This window comes from Mastomys coucha, unplaced genomic scaffold (genome assembly GCF_008632895.1).
Source record: "Mastomys coucha isolate ucsf_1 unplaced genomic scaffold, UCSF_Mcou_1 pScaffold20, whole genome shotgun sequence".
NCBI lineage: Eukaryota > Metazoa > Chordata > Mammalia > Rodentia > Muridae > Mastomys > Mastomys coucha.
This window is the reverse complement of record NW_022196903.1, coordinates 32,519,626-32,537,264: the sequence shown is the minus strand read 5'-3', so window position 1 is coordinate 32,537,264 and position 17,639 is coordinate 32,519,626. Positions and strand designations below refer to the sequence as shown.

General features: G+C 41.3%; 1 protein-coding gene across 1 annotated transcript in view; it reads right to left on the bottom strand.

Moving 5' to 3' along the window:
* Akr1d1 (aldo-keto reductase family 1 member D1) overlaps window positions 1–17,639 on the bottom strand; it is a 106,740-nt gene that overhangs the window by 9,654 nt on the left and 79,447 nt on the right. The window contains exons 3-7 of the mRNA XM_031381550.1: window positions 15,485–15,611; window positions 12,412–12,576; window positions 9,128–9,244; window positions 4,809–4,886; window positions 497–619 (exon numbers count right to left, since the gene is read on the bottom strand). Coding sequence (XP_031237410.1) covers window positions 497–619; window positions 4,809–4,886; window positions 9,128–9,244; window positions 12,412–12,576; window positions 15,485–15,580 — 579 coding nt within the window. The 5' untranslated portion in view covers window positions 15,581–15,611. The remainder of the gene's footprint in view (window positions 1–496; window positions 620–4,808; window positions 4,887–9,127; window positions 9,245–12,411; window positions 12,577–15,484; window positions 15,612–17,639) is intronic.

The following is a 17,639-nucleotide window of genomic DNA, read 5'->3' as shown; positions in this document are numbered from 1 at the left end:
TGTGCCATCACCGCCCACTGCCCAGTAGATCTGAGCTTTCAAAATAGCTTATTTTTTTTGTTTTGTTTTGTTTTATTTCTTTGAGACACACTCTTTCTTGCTCTGTAACCCAGGCTGGCCTCAAGGGTCACCTTTCTCTGCCACTCCAGATATACCCACTGTGCCTGAGTGGGTTTTTTGTTTGTTTGTTTGTTTGTTTGTTTTGTTTTGTTTTGAGACAGGGTTTCACTCTGCAGCATCAAGGCAGGCCTTGAACTATGATATAGCTTGGCCTGGCATCTGACTTGCTTCATGGCTCAGGCTGGTCTTATATTGGGCTCTTTTTCTTAAGGGATGTGAATTGAAAGACGCTAGAAGAAGGATCTAGAGTCTTAGACTATGGTTTCTATGGAGCACCAGGAAGAATTCATGCTGCAAAGTGCAGGAACCTTGTTATTACTATTTCAAAGTTCTACTGGATGCCTCTCCCCATTCAGAGAAAGCCACTCTGATCTACCTGGTTGGTGACTGGCTTGTACTTGAGTCCTGGCTTGTTCAAGATGAGCTCCAGCTGCCTGCGGTTAAAATTAGATACCCCAAGGGATTTCACCAAGCCAGCATCTTTGCAAGCTTCCAGTGCCTGTAGGGTAAATGTCAACAGTCAGGAAAGATGCTCTCAGGAGGCAAGAATGAATATTGTTGCACACACCAACCCCATCCCCAAATAGATGCATATACAAACTAAAACAAAAAAAAGCATTTTGATAGATTCTAATCTATGCATATACTAGTAAAATCATTTACATGATCTATTTATAAACACCTTCAGTGGAGAGGGGATAAATATTTAACATCAAGCCATCCATGTCAGGGAAATAACAACCCAATATATGGCATTTGTCAATTCCCGTGGTGTCACCTTATCACTAGGCTGTATTCAAGCTAGCTAAGTGACATCCCTGACCATGCAGCTGGAGAAATATCTACAGAGTCAGGTTTTGCAAGCTGGTGTGAGACTGTTTCAACACACCACTGAAAGACAATTCTGCCCCCTCCCCTCGCTGGCCCTCTTGTTGCAATCTTGACATCATAGTCTGTGGATCTACCTCAGTATTCCCTACTCTGCTCCACTGATGCTGGTGTTGTGTTCACAGGGCACCATACACTTTCTGTAACTATGTAGCAACTCTTAAATTTATTGTAACTCCTTCAACTTCTGTTTTAGTTAATATTTTTAAATTTGTTTATAATGGGTCTGGAGAGATGGCTCCTAAAGGACCCAAATTCACTGCCCAGCACCCATGTCACATAGCTAACATCTACTTGTAACTCCAGCCTTCTACTGGCCTCTATGGGCCTCCACACATAGCATATGCTCTGCAAAAACAAATAAAAATTGCTAAAAATTATTCTTTGGAAGATTCATACAAGCATACAAAGCTTTCCTAATTATGCTTCCTTCTTTTCTTTTTTTCTAAGTTCTTCGGGGGCATTGCAGATATTTGTATTTCCATATAAATTTTAGCATTAGGTTTTTTTCTTATTTCAATGACTGACTTTAGTTTTTACTAGGATTTACTGAGTCTTTGGACAAGTTTGGAGAGAATTAACATAACAAATTGAATATTAAGAGATGCTGTATATTTCTCCATTCATTTAGATCTTTGATTTCTTTTAGTTATACAGCATAGTTTTTTTAATGTTGAAAGCTTATGCATATTTTATCAAATTTCTATCTAAATATTTAATATTGTATTTTTAAAGATTCAATTTCTAACTGTGTGAGGCTGGCATATGGATTGCATATAGTTGGTTTTATTTCCTTTTTGTCTTATGAATTATTTATATGTGTTTATCTGTTCCTAAATATTTGATGTTTTCTCAGGTACCTTTTTGTTCTTAGTTTCAGATTTAACTTCAGCTTAATAAGATGGTACACTTTGCATAACTAGAATACTTACTGAGATATTTTGTGGATGAGAAAAAATTATATTACATTTTTCGATGGGTACTAAAAACTGGCATTCTGGTTTTTGTTTGTTTATTTTCTTTTTAGACTTATTCATTTTTATTTATGGGTAACTTGTCTTCATATGTCTGAATATCACATGTATGCAGTTCCCACAGAGGCCAGAAGAGGGCATCAGATCCTCTAGAATTGCGTTACAGCGAGTTGTTAGGTGCCATGTGGGTGTTGGAAACCAAACCTAGGTCCATCACAACAGGAACAAGTGCTGTTACCCACTGAGTCAGGTCTCCAGCCCTCTGCTGAATTTGGGTGGAGAGTTCTATGAGAGTAAATTATGTCAAAAGGTTGACCATACATGAATCTCATAACTCCCACAGATTTTATGTGTAGTTATTTTCTTAATTAGTAAGAGGCTTTGAAATCTCTAATTACAAACATGGATTGCTCACTTTCTCTTTTCTGTTGTTTTAGTGTGGGCTTCATGCCTAAGCTCTTTTCTAGAAGCTAAAATAGTCAACCCAGATTTCTCTGGATTTAGGCTAGCCTAACATTTTTTTCTTTCTTTTCTTTTCTTTTTTCTTTTTTCTTTTTTCCTTTTTTTCTTGTTTTTTTGAGACAGGGTTTCTCTGTGTAGCCCTGGCTGTCCTGGAACTCACTTTGTAGACCAGGCTGGCCTCAAACTCAGAAATCCACCTGCCTCTGCCTCCCAAGTGCTGGAATTAAAGGCGTACGCCGCAACTGCCCGGTAATATATTTTTTCTATTAACATGCTTCTGTCTTTTTATTTAAAATTGTTTCATATACACATATACACATACAAGCATACACATGCATGCATGAGTGCACATACATAGTGGGACTTGGTTTTCTGCATTTTGGCAAACTCTACCTTTTCACTGAGGAGCTTACACTATACACATTCTATGACTATTGACATCACTACATCTTCCAGATGGATATTTGTTTTCTGATTTACATCATTCATCTTTCTGTGCCTTCTTCTTTAGTTGATTACTTTTTATTATTCTACTTCATGAATGGATTTACTATATTCTGAGAGCTTTAATTTTTTTTCACTTAGTACTTCTCCTTGATATTCTGAAACCACATTACAACCACTGTGGGAAATGTAAAAGAAATGTGTTGTGTTTTCTATCAAAGGAGTAAATAAGACAAGGAAAACAACAATTTAAATGCAACTGTAAAAATACCACTTTTCAAAAAAAAAAAAAAATCTCTTCAGGTCCTGCTTATCAACTGCTCAACTAACTTTTAAGTCAGCCAATCACATAAGAATGTGAGGCCAGGCCTGACCACACCCACCAGATGAGGCACAAGACCCTGGGAGCTAGGAATAAAGCTGCTACGAGTCCTTACTTGGTTTCGCACCTAACACCTTTCTGCAAAAGTAAAGTGTTCTACACTGCGGAAATACCTCAGAGCATGTGGTTGATGGTTGAGGCCCCAGGCCCATTCCCAGCGCCATGCAGGCATAAGTTTCTTTCCTATTCTTTCTGTATTTAGGATCTTTCCTTCTTCAAATACTGCCATTTTCTTCCTTCTGTCCTTTTAGCTGGGAATTCTAATTTTATTCTTTCTATTGCCTAGCTTTTCCTTTCATATTGAAGTGGTGGTTATTGTTACTCTTTGTTTTCTGTTGTTCATACTAAGGGTTTCCCTCATTCTGATTCTTAAATTCTATATTTGTTTTCTAATTATATGCATTCCCATGTGTTTGTAAATGTTTCCTTGTTAGAATTTTTACTTGTTTGCTTAAGTTGGTTTTGTTTGTTTGTTTGTTTGTTCTTTATTGGTGTAGCTGATATCTCTTTTTAAGACAAAAAGCTTCTTGGTCCTCTGTTCTGTTTACATTGGGATGTAACTGAGCTGAGTGTTCTTCTGAAGCAAATGTGCCGCTACTTTGGGCCAGGAACTGGTTTTCCTTTTCAGCCAGCCCCTTAGAAGGGAGGACCAGACTTCCAAGTTCATCACAATAAAGTAAGGGTATGGCCTCTTGGATACAGGCCATGCCTATCAGAAAACCCTCCAGACAGCTCTGTGGTTCACACCATCAGCTGTTACCCCCAGAAAGAAATAGAAATATTTACTCATCCTCATTTTCTTGGCTTTGGATTGGCAGATGGAGCTGGGGGTAAAGGCAGGAAGAGGTAAACTGCTGTATCAGGGTAAACCTTCATCACTAATCCACCCCCAGACCAGTGTAGAATATCCCTTCCCTAAAGACACTCACAACAGTTTTTTTTTTTCATGAACCTTCCCACTCATATACTCCCAGGAAAAAGAGCCAGTGGATGGTCCACAAGTGAAGCTAGAATAGTTTTTAGTTTTACATGGGCTATTTTTAATTTCTTTTAGACATCACATTAATTTTTAACACTCAATTTTAAACTAGTGAGTTATCTCATTTATGTTTTAAAGCACTATTTTAGTAGAACACATTCTCTGTGTTTCTTTTTCCATTCCTGGTAATTACTGTCTTCAGTAGGAATTAAAATTCTTCACCACCAAAGTTTGCTGACAAGCCTAATAACCTGAGTACAATCTCTAGGACCCACATGATCCCACAAGATATACCTTGACCTACATGGTATATGTGTGCAGGCATACACACATGCATACAGACAGACACACACACACAATTTCAAGATTAAAAGAAAGACTTATTGAGCCCCTACAAGGAGAGGTTTCTGCAGGTATGGCTAGAAATTCTGTTACTTGTTATTGAATGTAACAACTTCAGCTGTCAGGGCTTGTGCAGGATAATAGGGGCCTTAGGTAAAGATGTAGGCCTTTTATAATAGCTACCCACATTTTACAATAGATGCCCACATGAACTCACCTCCCACGTGGCACACAGATTTGATTTGTGGTATATTATTCGGTCATTTTCATCTTTAGGGTAAAATTCCTCTCCAGGCTGTAAAACACAAAACATTCATTTATACTTAAGAATTAAAAATAGATAATTTGAGTTATCAACAGGCCAATGTACTGTGGCCTTGCAAATGAAGTTTACCAATTTATATACTTTTCTAGTAAATATTATATGTACATATAATATTGTGATAGCATACAAGACATGTATATTTCATAAAATTATATACCATATTATATATTACTGTATCTTTTTAATAATATATGATATGTAATTATACAAAATATGATATTTTATAATTGTGGGGGGTCCCTGTAAGTGTCACAGCTGGCAGGAAAATGATCCAGGTGAGGTAAGAATGAAACTTGACTCAGCCCAACTTAGCAGGTGTTGGGCTGAACTTCTTGAAGTCTGACATCAGTTGGTTTATTTTAGTCATATTTAAGCACCACAGTTTTGGAAAAAAAAAGTTTCCTGAGGACAACTCAGTCCCAAGTTACAACAAACATAAGATATATTTACACGGAACCTCTTTACAAGACACATATGGCTTCTATAAAGATGGGTTCTGTTGGCTCGGAAGCAATGCTCAAGATACAGGGGTCACGGGTCTAGGATAAACGAAACATACATTCTGCGGGGTATGGGTGAAGCCTGGCTCTACAGACAGCAAAAAAGGCACCAGGTTGTAAACTACACCTTTTCCCAGCATTCCAAGAGGAAGAAAGGCAAAAACTTCTCCCTTTGAAGAGATAAGCTGTGTGTTTAAGTTTCCTGGATCCTCCAGTGCTTATTTACGCACACAAGCGTTTTGGAGTCTGACACTAAGTTGGTTTATTTTAGCCGTATTTTAGCACACCATGATTTTGGGGAAAGGTTTGGAATGATAATAGCTTATCACTGATAATAACTAATTCAATCCCAAGTATAAAACAAACTTAAGACATGCTACTTTGAGACTCTTCCTTAAAGATAGGTTCTGTTGACCCAGAAACAGTGCTACAGATTTAGGGCCTAGGGAGAACAACTAAGGTAAGCACGATGCCCGTGGGTGTCAGGATTGGCCTGGCCTAAGCTATCATAGACATCACTTAGTCTGTGAGGACGAGTGACCTGATGTCTCTCAAAAGGATGGGCTTAATGGACTTAGAAACAACATTCAAATATAGGGGGGAAGGGTCTGCGATGAACAAAACATAAGTCCTGGGGGATACAGTTGAAGCCTGGCTCTACAGATAGCAAAGGGTCACTAGGTTGTGAACTACAACCTTTCCCAGCATTCTGGGAGGAAGACAGGTAGACATCTTTTTCCTTTGATGAGGTGAGCCTGCATGTTTAATTTTTCCTGGCTTCTCCAGTGCTTATCTGTGTGCACAAGAGCCTCTTGCTCTCTAGATATAGTTAGTTTATCTAGTTAATACAATCTCTCCCTTGTGGGAGTCTCCAGGTAGCTCCATTTGCCCAATGCACTTGGCACATTACTTCCATTACCTTACCTGAGTTTCGCAGTCTTTACCAGTAGCCATGTGTGCCTTCTTAAGAAAAGCAAGGTGTGCTGGGCAGTGGTGGCACACGCCTTTAATCCCAGCACTTGGGAGGCAGAGACAGGGAGATTTCTGAGTTTGAGGCCAGACTTGTCTACAGAGTAAGTTGAAGGACAGCCAGGGCTATACAGAGAATCCCTGTTTCGAAAACCCCCCAAAAAAAAGAAAAAAAAGAAAAAGAAAAAAAAGAAAAGCAAGGTGGCTGAGAATGAGGACTTTCAGGGTCAGTGCTCTGGCAATCTATCCTATCTAAACTTCAAGGCAACAAAGTTCTTACTCCTTCACAAAGCCAAATCACGGAGGAGAGAGGAGAAGTCTTTCGACCAAGGAAAGTATAGTCCTCTGTACAGGATCTGCTAAGACCACACCATTTGACATGCTGACATGGCTGAAGGAAAATTCCATTAGGCCTAACGAGTAGACAGTCACTGGCAACTGAGGGAAGAAGAATCCAATTTTTGGTTTTGTTTTTGTTTTTTTTTTTAATGATGAGAACCCAATCCTAAATAGTTATACCAAAAACTCATGCAAATAAAGGCAATAATAGTTGGAGTCAGAGGTTTCACACATATGCACACACACACACACACACACACACACACACACACACACAGACAGACACACACACATGCATACATGAGTGTATATACATATGAATGATGAGGTCATAAATTTGAGAACAGGTAGATTGGAGACATGGGAGAAGTTGAGGGGTAGAAATAAATCTATATTGTCCTATTAAACCTTTATCTAACTAAAAGGCTATTATTATCAATGCTCTTGCAAAGACACCAAGCCCATACCTGCATTCAAAAGAGGAATCCTCAAAGTCCCTTCCCAGCCTTGGCCTCAGAGGAGAGTCACAGCAAAGCAGTGCAACCGATTGTTTAAGCGACTTTGGCCACTGTGACACAATGTTCTTTGGAGCTGTGCCATGTTATTCACTCTGTGGACAGCTAACTAGTTTTGCTTCTTTGTTTTAGAAGGACTTGCTTGTGCCTACTGTATACCTTTAATTTCAGTACTTCACAAGTAGAGGCAGGTGGATCTCTGAACTTGAGGCCAGTGTGGTCTACAGAGTGAGTTCCAGGACAGCTAGGGCTACACGTAGTAATCCTGTCTCAAAAAAGCAAAATTTACAGGAGAAAAGAAAAAGATTTATTTTATTTTCATTTCTGTGTTTATGTACATCTATGAGTCCAAAGAGGGTGCCAGGTACCCTGGAGATGGAGTCATGGGTGCTTGTACGCTGCTGGGCATGGTGCTGAGAATCAAACTCAGGTCCTTTGAAAGAGCAGCAAGCATGTTTAATCACTGACCTGTCACTTTAGTCCCCAGTTCTGGTTTGTTTTGTTTTGTTTTGTTTTGTTTTTGTTTTTGTTTTTTGGGTTTTGTTGTTGTTGTTTCGTTTTACCTTTTATCCATTCTTTGTAAATTTCCCACCTTCATCCAATCCCACTCATCTCTCTGTCCCTTCATATCCGCCCTCACCCTTGCAACCTCCCCACAAAAGAAAACACAAACAAACAAAAAAAAACCAAACAAAAACCACCTTGATAACGAAGCCACAGTGTGTCCCACAGTATACCCTTTTGCCCAAACAGCTTCACTTGCATTCAATGTTCATTTCAATGAATCATTGACCGATGATGGTTTGAGGCCTCTGGCTTCTGCTATCGATACCGGATCCTCACTGGGACTCCTCTCAGCTATCTTGTTCTTGCCCCATGTCATGGAGATCCTACAGTTTTGGATCTGCAGGACTGATCCCTTGACAAGCTGCAGTAGGTCATAGACAAGGGGGATGTTGGGGTGGGCCAACTCAAGAGTCCTGAATCTGAGTTGGCCAGCCCAACCATTCTCCTATGCTCCTGCAAGCATGGCCAGCTCTCCCTCACATATACTGCCAGGGCGAGATCTACCGTGCTGCCCAGTCAAGGGACTGAGCTCACTCTCCAGTCCTTTCAAGTGCTGCGTCTGGTGAGGAGGAAATCCAGCTCACCTGCCTGTCACAGGTGTGCGTGTGTGTGTTAGACATCTTTCCCTTGCTCACACCAATGCACAGCAGATGAGGGACTGGGCCAGCTCTCTCATGCTCACACTCTCTGGGCTGCCTCACCCACCTTCCCCTCTACCAGGATCAGTTCTATTGTATTGCTCAGGCAAGGCGAAGGGAGCGTCCACTTTCCCAAGTCCAGCTCTGTTTCTAATTTCTCTTTCTCTCAATTAAAGTTTAGAGCACTTGCTGCTCAGCAACTGTATATATCAGAGTATTAAATAGGCAGTGTGTCTATAGATGGAAAAAGCTCCAAAAGGACTATACTTGTACTCCAGGTTTTGGCTTCACAAATCTGATCCCTCTTTTTAGTTGTCTCCTGTTGAAGGGGAAGGAATGTAAGACTTTTTTTCCCACTATATTCTAGTATTTCGCTCTGTGATATGTAAAGACATTTTTATGGCTGTGAGGCTAGAAGATGGATATGTCTAGATACTGGTCAACCAAAATGCGGAGCACAGTGTTATTTTGATGGAAAACAACTAGAGTTGTTAAAACACGTATCATAGAAACCGCATTGAGTCAAGAAACGTGGACCCAAACTTGTAAGCATTAGTTGTTGAGTTCTTGTCAGGAAAGGTCAGTTATCCTCCCATCTATGGCAGCAAACATTATAGCATTCTGTGCTACTAAAGAATGATCAATGTGGAAGAGAGCTCTAAACTTTAGGTACTTGAGCTTACCTTAAAGGCCATGGGCATTTCAATGATATAAAGGTCTATGTAATCTAGCTTGAGGGCCTTTAGCGTCCTTTCTAGGGCTGGGCGGACCATCTCTGGGTCATGATATGTACTCCATAACTGAAAAGAAAATCATGAAGGATAATGAAATACTATTGACTACTTCCACATTCACATAGTAAAACCCTCACACACATGTCATGTGCTCCTTTTATATCACAGAGGCACGTATACAGTCGAGGGTAGGATGACTAAGATTCTTGACACTGCTGTGACAATCCACTGCTCCACAGTCTCATTTGGTCTCACACCCTGGAACAATTTTGCCAACCCTTCTAAGGCTTTACTCTAAGTTCAAAGTGTTGGATGGTGGATGAGAAAGGCCAAGTTTCCATGCCAATGCAGAAAACAGAGTGGTAAACAGATAAATTTGTACATCTTCTTGTAGCATAAATTTTGCTCCAAAGCTTTGTGTGTATGTGTGTGTGTGGGGGCGGGGGAGTTGACCTTATATATTTATCACAGGATATAAAATTGGAAAATGAGACTCCCCCAGTTTTATTCTTGTCTTAAAAGCACAGACATAGAGTTGCAGGATATTTGATCACACTGTGAATCCCGAGATGTGTTATTTACTGAAAAGCCCTGTTTCTACTTGTTGCATGGCTCAGCCTTACACATATCTTTAATCCCTCTGGCTGGAATACAGACATGCCTTTAATCCCAAACAGTGAAGGTAAAGTTAGTTTGAGGAAGAAATTACACATGTTTGAAAGTGATGTCTAGCTGAGTGGTAGACAAAGTGATGAATCAGAGAAAGATTTGAGAGAGTATGACCAACTCTCACAAGAAGAGAGGAAAAAGAAGCTGCCTAAGAGAGCAGTGCAGAAAGGACAAGGTAATTTTTATCAGGACAGTTTTACAGAGACAGGCTGCAGAGAGAGAACAAGGTAGACCAGGTGAAAACAGATAGACCCAGAGAATAAGAAGGAGCCAGATTAGAACAAATTGCCAAAGTCAGTATGAGCCCAAGCAGAGCAATTCAGAAGCTGAGAGAAGTCATTTTAAATCAGCCAACTTGGAGAAAAATTTGAGCCTAAGCAGCTGAGTTGAATTAGCCAGCCAGAGCACAGAAAGAACTAGAAAAGGTGAGCTTATTCAGCAGTAAGTCTCAGAGGCTGAAAACATTTTAGGCCTAGATAAGGTTGTACAGAGGCTAGAAACTTCCAGGACTAGGCCTAGGTTAACAGACTGAGACAAGAAGCCTCAGAGACTTGACAACTAAACAGAAGAATAAAAGACACATTTACAACACAGTGACACACAACTGTATGGAGCTATTATTTGCTGCTTGGTAGGCTGCAGCAGAAGGTGTAGAAAGTTCATGGCCTACCTGGACTTCAGACTCCTAGGCCAGATTAAGCAACTAATGGCAAGACTCCATCTCAAACTATAGTTTAAAGGATTAATTGGTGAAGGGAGCATCGGAGGAAGAGGCTGGCAAGGTAATTCAGGCAGTAAGAGGATTGACATACAAGTATGAGAGCCTGAGTTGAATCTCCTGGCCTCATGTGAAAGAGTCAGGCTTGGAAGCATAAGCACAGTTACAGTGCTAGAGGGGAAGAGATAGGGTAATCCCTAGTCTTGATGGCTAGCTAGCCTAACCTGATCAGTGACCCCCAGATTTCAGTGAGAGACCCTGTCTCAAAAACACAAGGTGGATGGCTATGAAGGAATGACAGCTGAGGTTGGCTTCTGGCCTACACAGTCATACACACACACACACACACACACACACACACTCATCTATCTACCTGATATACATGAACATGCACACATACACATCTACATATATCATTTAAAAAGTTTAGAATGTAGCTTAGTTCGTCAGTGCCTACCTTACATGCACAAGGCCCTCGGTTCAAATCCTAGTAATGTGGAGAGGGAGCATAGGATAGAAAAAATGTAAAGGAGAGAGGAGAAAAATATGCTTCTATTATCACCATGGGCTCTACTGGCATTATCGCTGCCATTCCATCCAAGGGAAAAGTATGCTTTCCATCTTACCTTCCTTCTCCTTCTCTTTCTAAGATGCTGGGGATTGAACCCAGGGCCTAATCATGCCAGGTAAACTCTCTACCATTGAGCTACAGTCTAATTCCTTTCTAAACCTGAAGATAAAGTCCTGTTGGGTTACTTAGGCTGTCTTAACTCCTTCTAGCCCAAACAGGCATTGAGCTGTGATCCCTCTGCCTCAGTCTCCTGAGTAGCTTGGATTATAGGCCCTCTTTAATGTTCTTTTGTTCAACAAGGACATACAATGTGAGTTTTGTGCTAGGTACAGTTCAAGTGCTTTGTAAATACTAATCCATAAGTTTAGGAAATGCTTGGCTTTATCATTACCATCTTACATAGGGAAAACAAGGTTCATAAATGCCAAGAACCTCACAGCTGGACCATACAGCTATCTTTGTAAGTATTCTCTTGTATTATGCTGTGGGAAACATGTTCTAACACGGGCAATTGTCTTAGTCTCTATTCTTTGTTGTGAAGAGACACAAAGCCTAAAGTAACTCTTATAAAAGAAAGCACTTACTTAGGGTCTTGCTTACAGTTTCAGAGGCTTAGTCCATTATCATCGTGGTGGCAAGCACACAGGTATGGGACTGAAGCAGGAGCTGTGAGCTTTACTTACTGATCCACAGAGAGAACTGAAAGCTCAAAGCTCATCCCTCATGACACACCTCTTTCAAGAAGAACAGCCCTCCTCAAACAAGGCCCCCCTCACAGTCCTTACAAACAGTGTGCCAACTGGGTACCAAGCATTCAAGGAGATGAGCCTGTGGGGTCGTTCTGATCCAAACCACCACAAAAACCTACCACAAAGACTGTGCACTCATCCTTCTCCTCATACTGCCCTTGGGCATTGGTGAAGCTGCAGTGAAGGCAGACCTTCATGGGCCAAAGCCACCAGCCCTTCCATGAACTCAGTTACACATGGCCTTCTGTTTAGTTGTGGTTATATTTCAATGTGTGTCCTTTATTGTGTTTAATCGGCACACACGTATACACAGGTATATCATTTTCAGCAAATTAAAGAATTACAAAGGGTAATTTGCCCACTACCTCCTCCCTTTCTTCCCCCCTCTTCTTTCCTTTATTGTTTGCCAGTGTTTGATTACAATCATTTCTAGGGCCTTGTGCACCCTAAGTGAGGACTATCTTACTGAGCTCTACTCTCACACTACACCCCATTCAGTATGTCTACATCGTAAGACATGACTCACCTTTCCGCAGTAGAAGATCTCTTCCCTCTTTACCTTCCCTTCTGCTATTTTTTCTCTGATGGCCTCACCGACTTCGTGCTCATTGTGGTAGACATAGGCCCCATCAATGTGCCGGTAGCCCTCTTCAATAGCTGTCTTCACTGCCTCATAGGTCTTTGTAGGGACCTTATAAGATAAGGGGGATAAATATGGGGAGGAGATAAATGGGTTTTAAACGGATATCTCATGATACATCGATTTATAGCTCACAGAACAATTCGCAATGCCATACTTTGATGATTGGAAGATCACAGAGGTAAGAGAAACTGTGGTGAACTGCCCCATTCAGCACTCCATCTGTGCACTCCAGGTTGTCCTTTGCACTGGAGCTTCAGAAAAGTGATCTCACCGATATTGCCAAAGCAATGTGCAGAGACCAAGGTCTGGACATGAATTATATGGGTTCACATTTCATGTTCAGTCTCTCTATGCTTATCTTTCTTTTCCTATCTGTCACTGGGCTTAGCTGGTATTGATTTTGTAGTGTGAGGATTATGTTAGAAAATGCATGTGCTACAAAGTATGTACAGCGTTCCTGGAATGCTTAGAACACTTTTAGCTATTATTTATTTTAAATTTTTTTATATCTTCATACTGTCTGATGTACACATCCCTCTCAAACTTGTCCATTAGATTAATAAGCACTATTTGAACATGCATCACATACAAGATATTGTCATGAGACTCTAGAGTTGAGTAAGCAATGGTCTTCTCTAATACACTTCTCAGACCAGTGAGAAAGATTGCAGAGTGTTAGTAGGACAAGAGGCCATGTGTGAACATGTGCAAGTTAGGGTGTTGTGAGTGGAAAGAGGTATCCTTTGATTTGATCCTTCAAAGTTTACTGTAGGGGGCTTCGAGATGGCTCAATTAGTAAACTGCATGCCATGGTAACATGAGGGCCTGAACTTGGATCTCCAGCACCCACATAAAAGCCACACATGAAGGGGTGAGTCTGTATCCCCAGTGCTGGCTTGAGGAGCAGAGAGAGGCAGATTGATTCTTGGAACTCATTGGTCTGCCACTATAGCAACTGGTGAGCTCAAGGTTCAGTGGGAGACCCTATCTTAAAAACATAACCTGCCCAACTTGAAACCCATCTCATGGGCAAGCACCAATCCCTGATACTATTAATGATACTCTGTTATGCTTGAAGACAGGAGCCTAGCATGGCTGTCCTCTGAGAGGCTCCACGCAGCGGCGAGCTCAGACAGATGCAGACAGCCACAGTCAAACAGTGGAGGGAGCTTGGGGACTCTACAGAAGCATGGGAGAATCTGGAGTTCTAGGCTTTGACTAGACTGGCTGGCTAATGAGGAAATGGAATCTGCCTGCCCCTATAGCGCTATAGAGTCATAACGCATAGAGTCAGAGGCCCATGCCACCATGCCTGGCTTTTTATGTGAGTGCCGGGGAGAAGAAGGGGGGGAAACAGTGTCTGAATTCAGGTCCTCATGATTATGAAGCAAACACTTCACATGCTATGCCTCTCCCTAGCCTTAGATCAAGATCTGCATGTAGGGAGAGTGGTGGCTGATGGTGGGCGGACAAGGCAGCTAACCTATAAAGGCTCGGAGCGTAGGGTAAAGAATGAGGAATTTGTAATTGATAAGGAGTGGGAACATGCATGACCACACATGGTCATAAAGACCCCAGCACCGCTCCTCTGACAACCCCAATTTTAGTCTGCTTCCCAGTCAACATAAAGTCGCCCGTGTTGCTTCACCAGGCTTACCACCTTGAGAGTCAGCATTACCACAGGATCAAAGCAACTCACAGAAGCAACCATGCAGAAACTTTTCTGTGTGGTTGATGTTTCTTCTTCTCCTTTCACTGTTTTGAGATTTCAGGCACAGTTGTAGAACTCCACCTTCTCTCCTTCCACAGTTAAGGAGTCTGTTTTCTCTTAGAATTTAAATGCCTACATAGCAAGACAACTCTCTTTATACTGGAAGTTTTTATAAACTCATGCTTACAGATGAGTCTAGCCTGCAGCCAACAGACCACATCTGGACAAAGGTGACTATGGATACATCTCTCCACAACTTTAACTCACAGACTTAAAATGTTGTGACTCTGTGGATGATGACATCATGCCACAATGGAAAAAGCTTGAATTAGATATGCCTGTGTGGCAGGGATTCATTCAACACTTGTTAGACTGAACTAAAAATTCTTAAATTAAAACTTAAAAAGTAATTTTATAAATCATAAACTCACACATCCCAAGTCCCTTGCTTCACTTTGGCTGTTTGCCTTCAGTTGACTATCAAGGAAAAAAAAACAAACCCTGCACTCTGCAACTATAAAACATTAAAATGTGACCAGATAGAATTCAACCTTTGAACAACAATGTGAACTAACCAGTGCCTTCCAGTGCTCCCAGAGACTAAACCATTAACCAAAGAATACACATGATGCCTGACAAATACAGAGGTAGATGCTTGTACCCAACCATTGGATTTGGTCCCCAATGGAGGAGCTAGAGAAAGGACCCAAGGAGTTGAAGGGGTTTGCAGCCCCATAGGAGGAATAACAATATGAACTAACCAGTACCCCCAGAGCTCCCAGAGATTAAACCACTAACCAAAGAATACACATGGTGTGACTAATGGCTCCAGCTGCATATGTAGCAGAGGATGGCCTAGTCAGTCACCAATAGGAGGAGAGGCTCTTGGTCCTGTGAAGGCTCTATTCCCCAGTGTAGGGGAATGCCAGGGCTAGGAAGAGGGAGAGGGTGGGTTGGTGAGCAGGGGCAGTGGGGAGGGAATAGGGTTTTTTTTAGAGGGGAAAGCAGGAAAGGGGATAACATTTGAAATGTAAATAAAGAAAATATCTAATTAAAAAAAAAGATGTGGAAAACTAAAAAAATAAAAAATAAATAAAAAGATTGCAACCTTTGATTTAAAGTTTATTTAGGCAACACCCCCCCTGACATGCACTCCTGCATGTGCGTGTGTGCGCGCACGCGTGCGCACGCGTGCGCACGCGCGCGCGCACACACACACACACACACACACACACACACACATACCGGTCTAGGATCCGAATAGGTTCCAAGTCCAATGATTGGAATGCTGTTCCCATCATTTAGGGATATTTGGAGGTTTGCAGTGCTGAGGTTCATCATAGAGAGGGGCTCCGAAGCTTCTAGGGTGATTCTGAAGAGGACAGAGGCACATTTAAAAAGGTGTCCCAGGGTCTATTGCATAAAAGAACTGAGTAGGAGGAGGAGGAGCAGGGTAGGGAAAGGTGATAAACAAACAGATTTCTCAATCTCTCTGAAAATTCTAGGCAGCGCTTTTGTTTTTTTTGGAACATCCTCAGAGGCTTGTAGCTAATAAACCCATTAAAGGGTTAGGCTTAGTGTTCTGCAAGGAAAAAGTTTAAGGAAAGCAATCTTTCTGTCAGGTTTCTGCCAGGGGAATTTGTTGTCAAATAACAGATGTATCCTAAGCTTCCTTAAACAATAAAGGAATTAGCCCATATTGGGTGTGAGGTGATAAGGATGTATCTCTAGTGATATGAATCGTGAGGGCCTAACTCTCAAGCCTTCCTTGAACTTAATGCCTTCCCAAACATCATTTGCAAATACAGTAGTCCATTTATCTCTGAGAGATATGTTTCAAGGACCACAACAGATGTCTGAACCTGTACATAGAGGTTAGTTTCCTATACATACACACATCACACTTTGGTCTTTTCACTGAAAGCAATCATTGTATAGTTTCTCTTTGGCATTTAAATGACTAGAATCACTGATCTCTTACTTTGAAGACATAATAAGTAAGGTTTACTTGAATTTGAGCACTTCAGTAATTACAAGTGGCCCACTGGTAGTGGTGGACACTTTGGGAAGCAGAGGCAGGAGGATCTCTTAAGTTCAAAGCCGGTCTGGTTTATAGAGTGAGTTCCAGAACAGCCAGGGCTACACAGAGAAACCAGAAACAAAAAAAAAAAAAAAAGGAAAATCAACCTTACATCAATTAATCAGATGCCTGTGGCAGCTACGGAGTAACTACGGGCCCTGTGTAATCAGCCCTTTCCTTTCTGAAATAAAATATCGGAGATAAATCAACTGTTAAGGAAGAAAGCTTTATTTGTCTCACTGGTGTAGAGGTCTTGAGCCAAGGTCACAGAGTCACTACTTTGGACCTGTGGCAGCATAGTTTATCATGGTGGGAGCATGGAGCATACTCCTGCAAGGTGGTGAAACTACAAACCCTAGATTTGCTTGACTAGACTCTACCTCCAAAAAGTTCCAGGACAGAATCAACAGTCCCATCCCAAGAGAGAAACAGGCCAATCATCAAGAGGCCAAAGCGACAGCCGGCTGCAGCAAGGCACACACTCAGTCTTGTGGCTTTATGTCATGCAGTGTGACATGGGAGCTTAGACAGATGTACCACTATGGCCTCACTGGTTTCAGTGACCTGGCTGACTATAGCTTTCCTTGTCATTTGATATCCTTGCCATTTTAGTTCCCAGGGTCTCCCTGGAAGGCTCAGCTTTACTCTGGCAGATTCATTTATAGTCTCAGGGACTTTTTGAAGTGACTCCAACCCTGTCTCCTGCTTCTTCTCTGACCGCCCCCCCCCCTTTTTAAAAAAGAAATCTACGTGGAAGTGTTGGTGACTCCTTATCTCTTGTATTTTACAGGTTTGTTATTCCCATGAGCTACCCCTCATGCTGGGAGGCCCCAGCTTCTCTTTTCACATCCAAGTTATTGAAGCCATCATCTCTGTCTTCGATGCCTGCTGTGGCTGTGGTCCTGCGGAATCCCAGGATGCCTTCAAAGCATCCTTCCTCTTCTAGTGCCAGACTATTTAGCAACCGAACTCTGTTTGGCCACTTGTTTTCTGGCCAAAATAGCAAGTTTTCTAGTTCTTTTTTTTTTTTTTAGAAAAACATTTTATTTATTTATTTTTCCAAGGTTTCACTGAAGGGCTTTATTTGACTAACCCAGGCCCATCAGACATGACACACTTCAGCTGGGTTTCTCAGTATGGCTTTTCTGTTGTTCTTGTTCTTGTTGTTCTTCTTCTTGTTGTTGTTTTTTAAGGTCTTCAAAAAATTTGGAAAACTTTATTTTACTTTTAAAAGTGGCAGCTATTATTTATGTTTTCTTTTTTTTTTTAACTTTTATTGCATTATCAGAAAAGTTACATGATTTCAATTTATCTGAATTT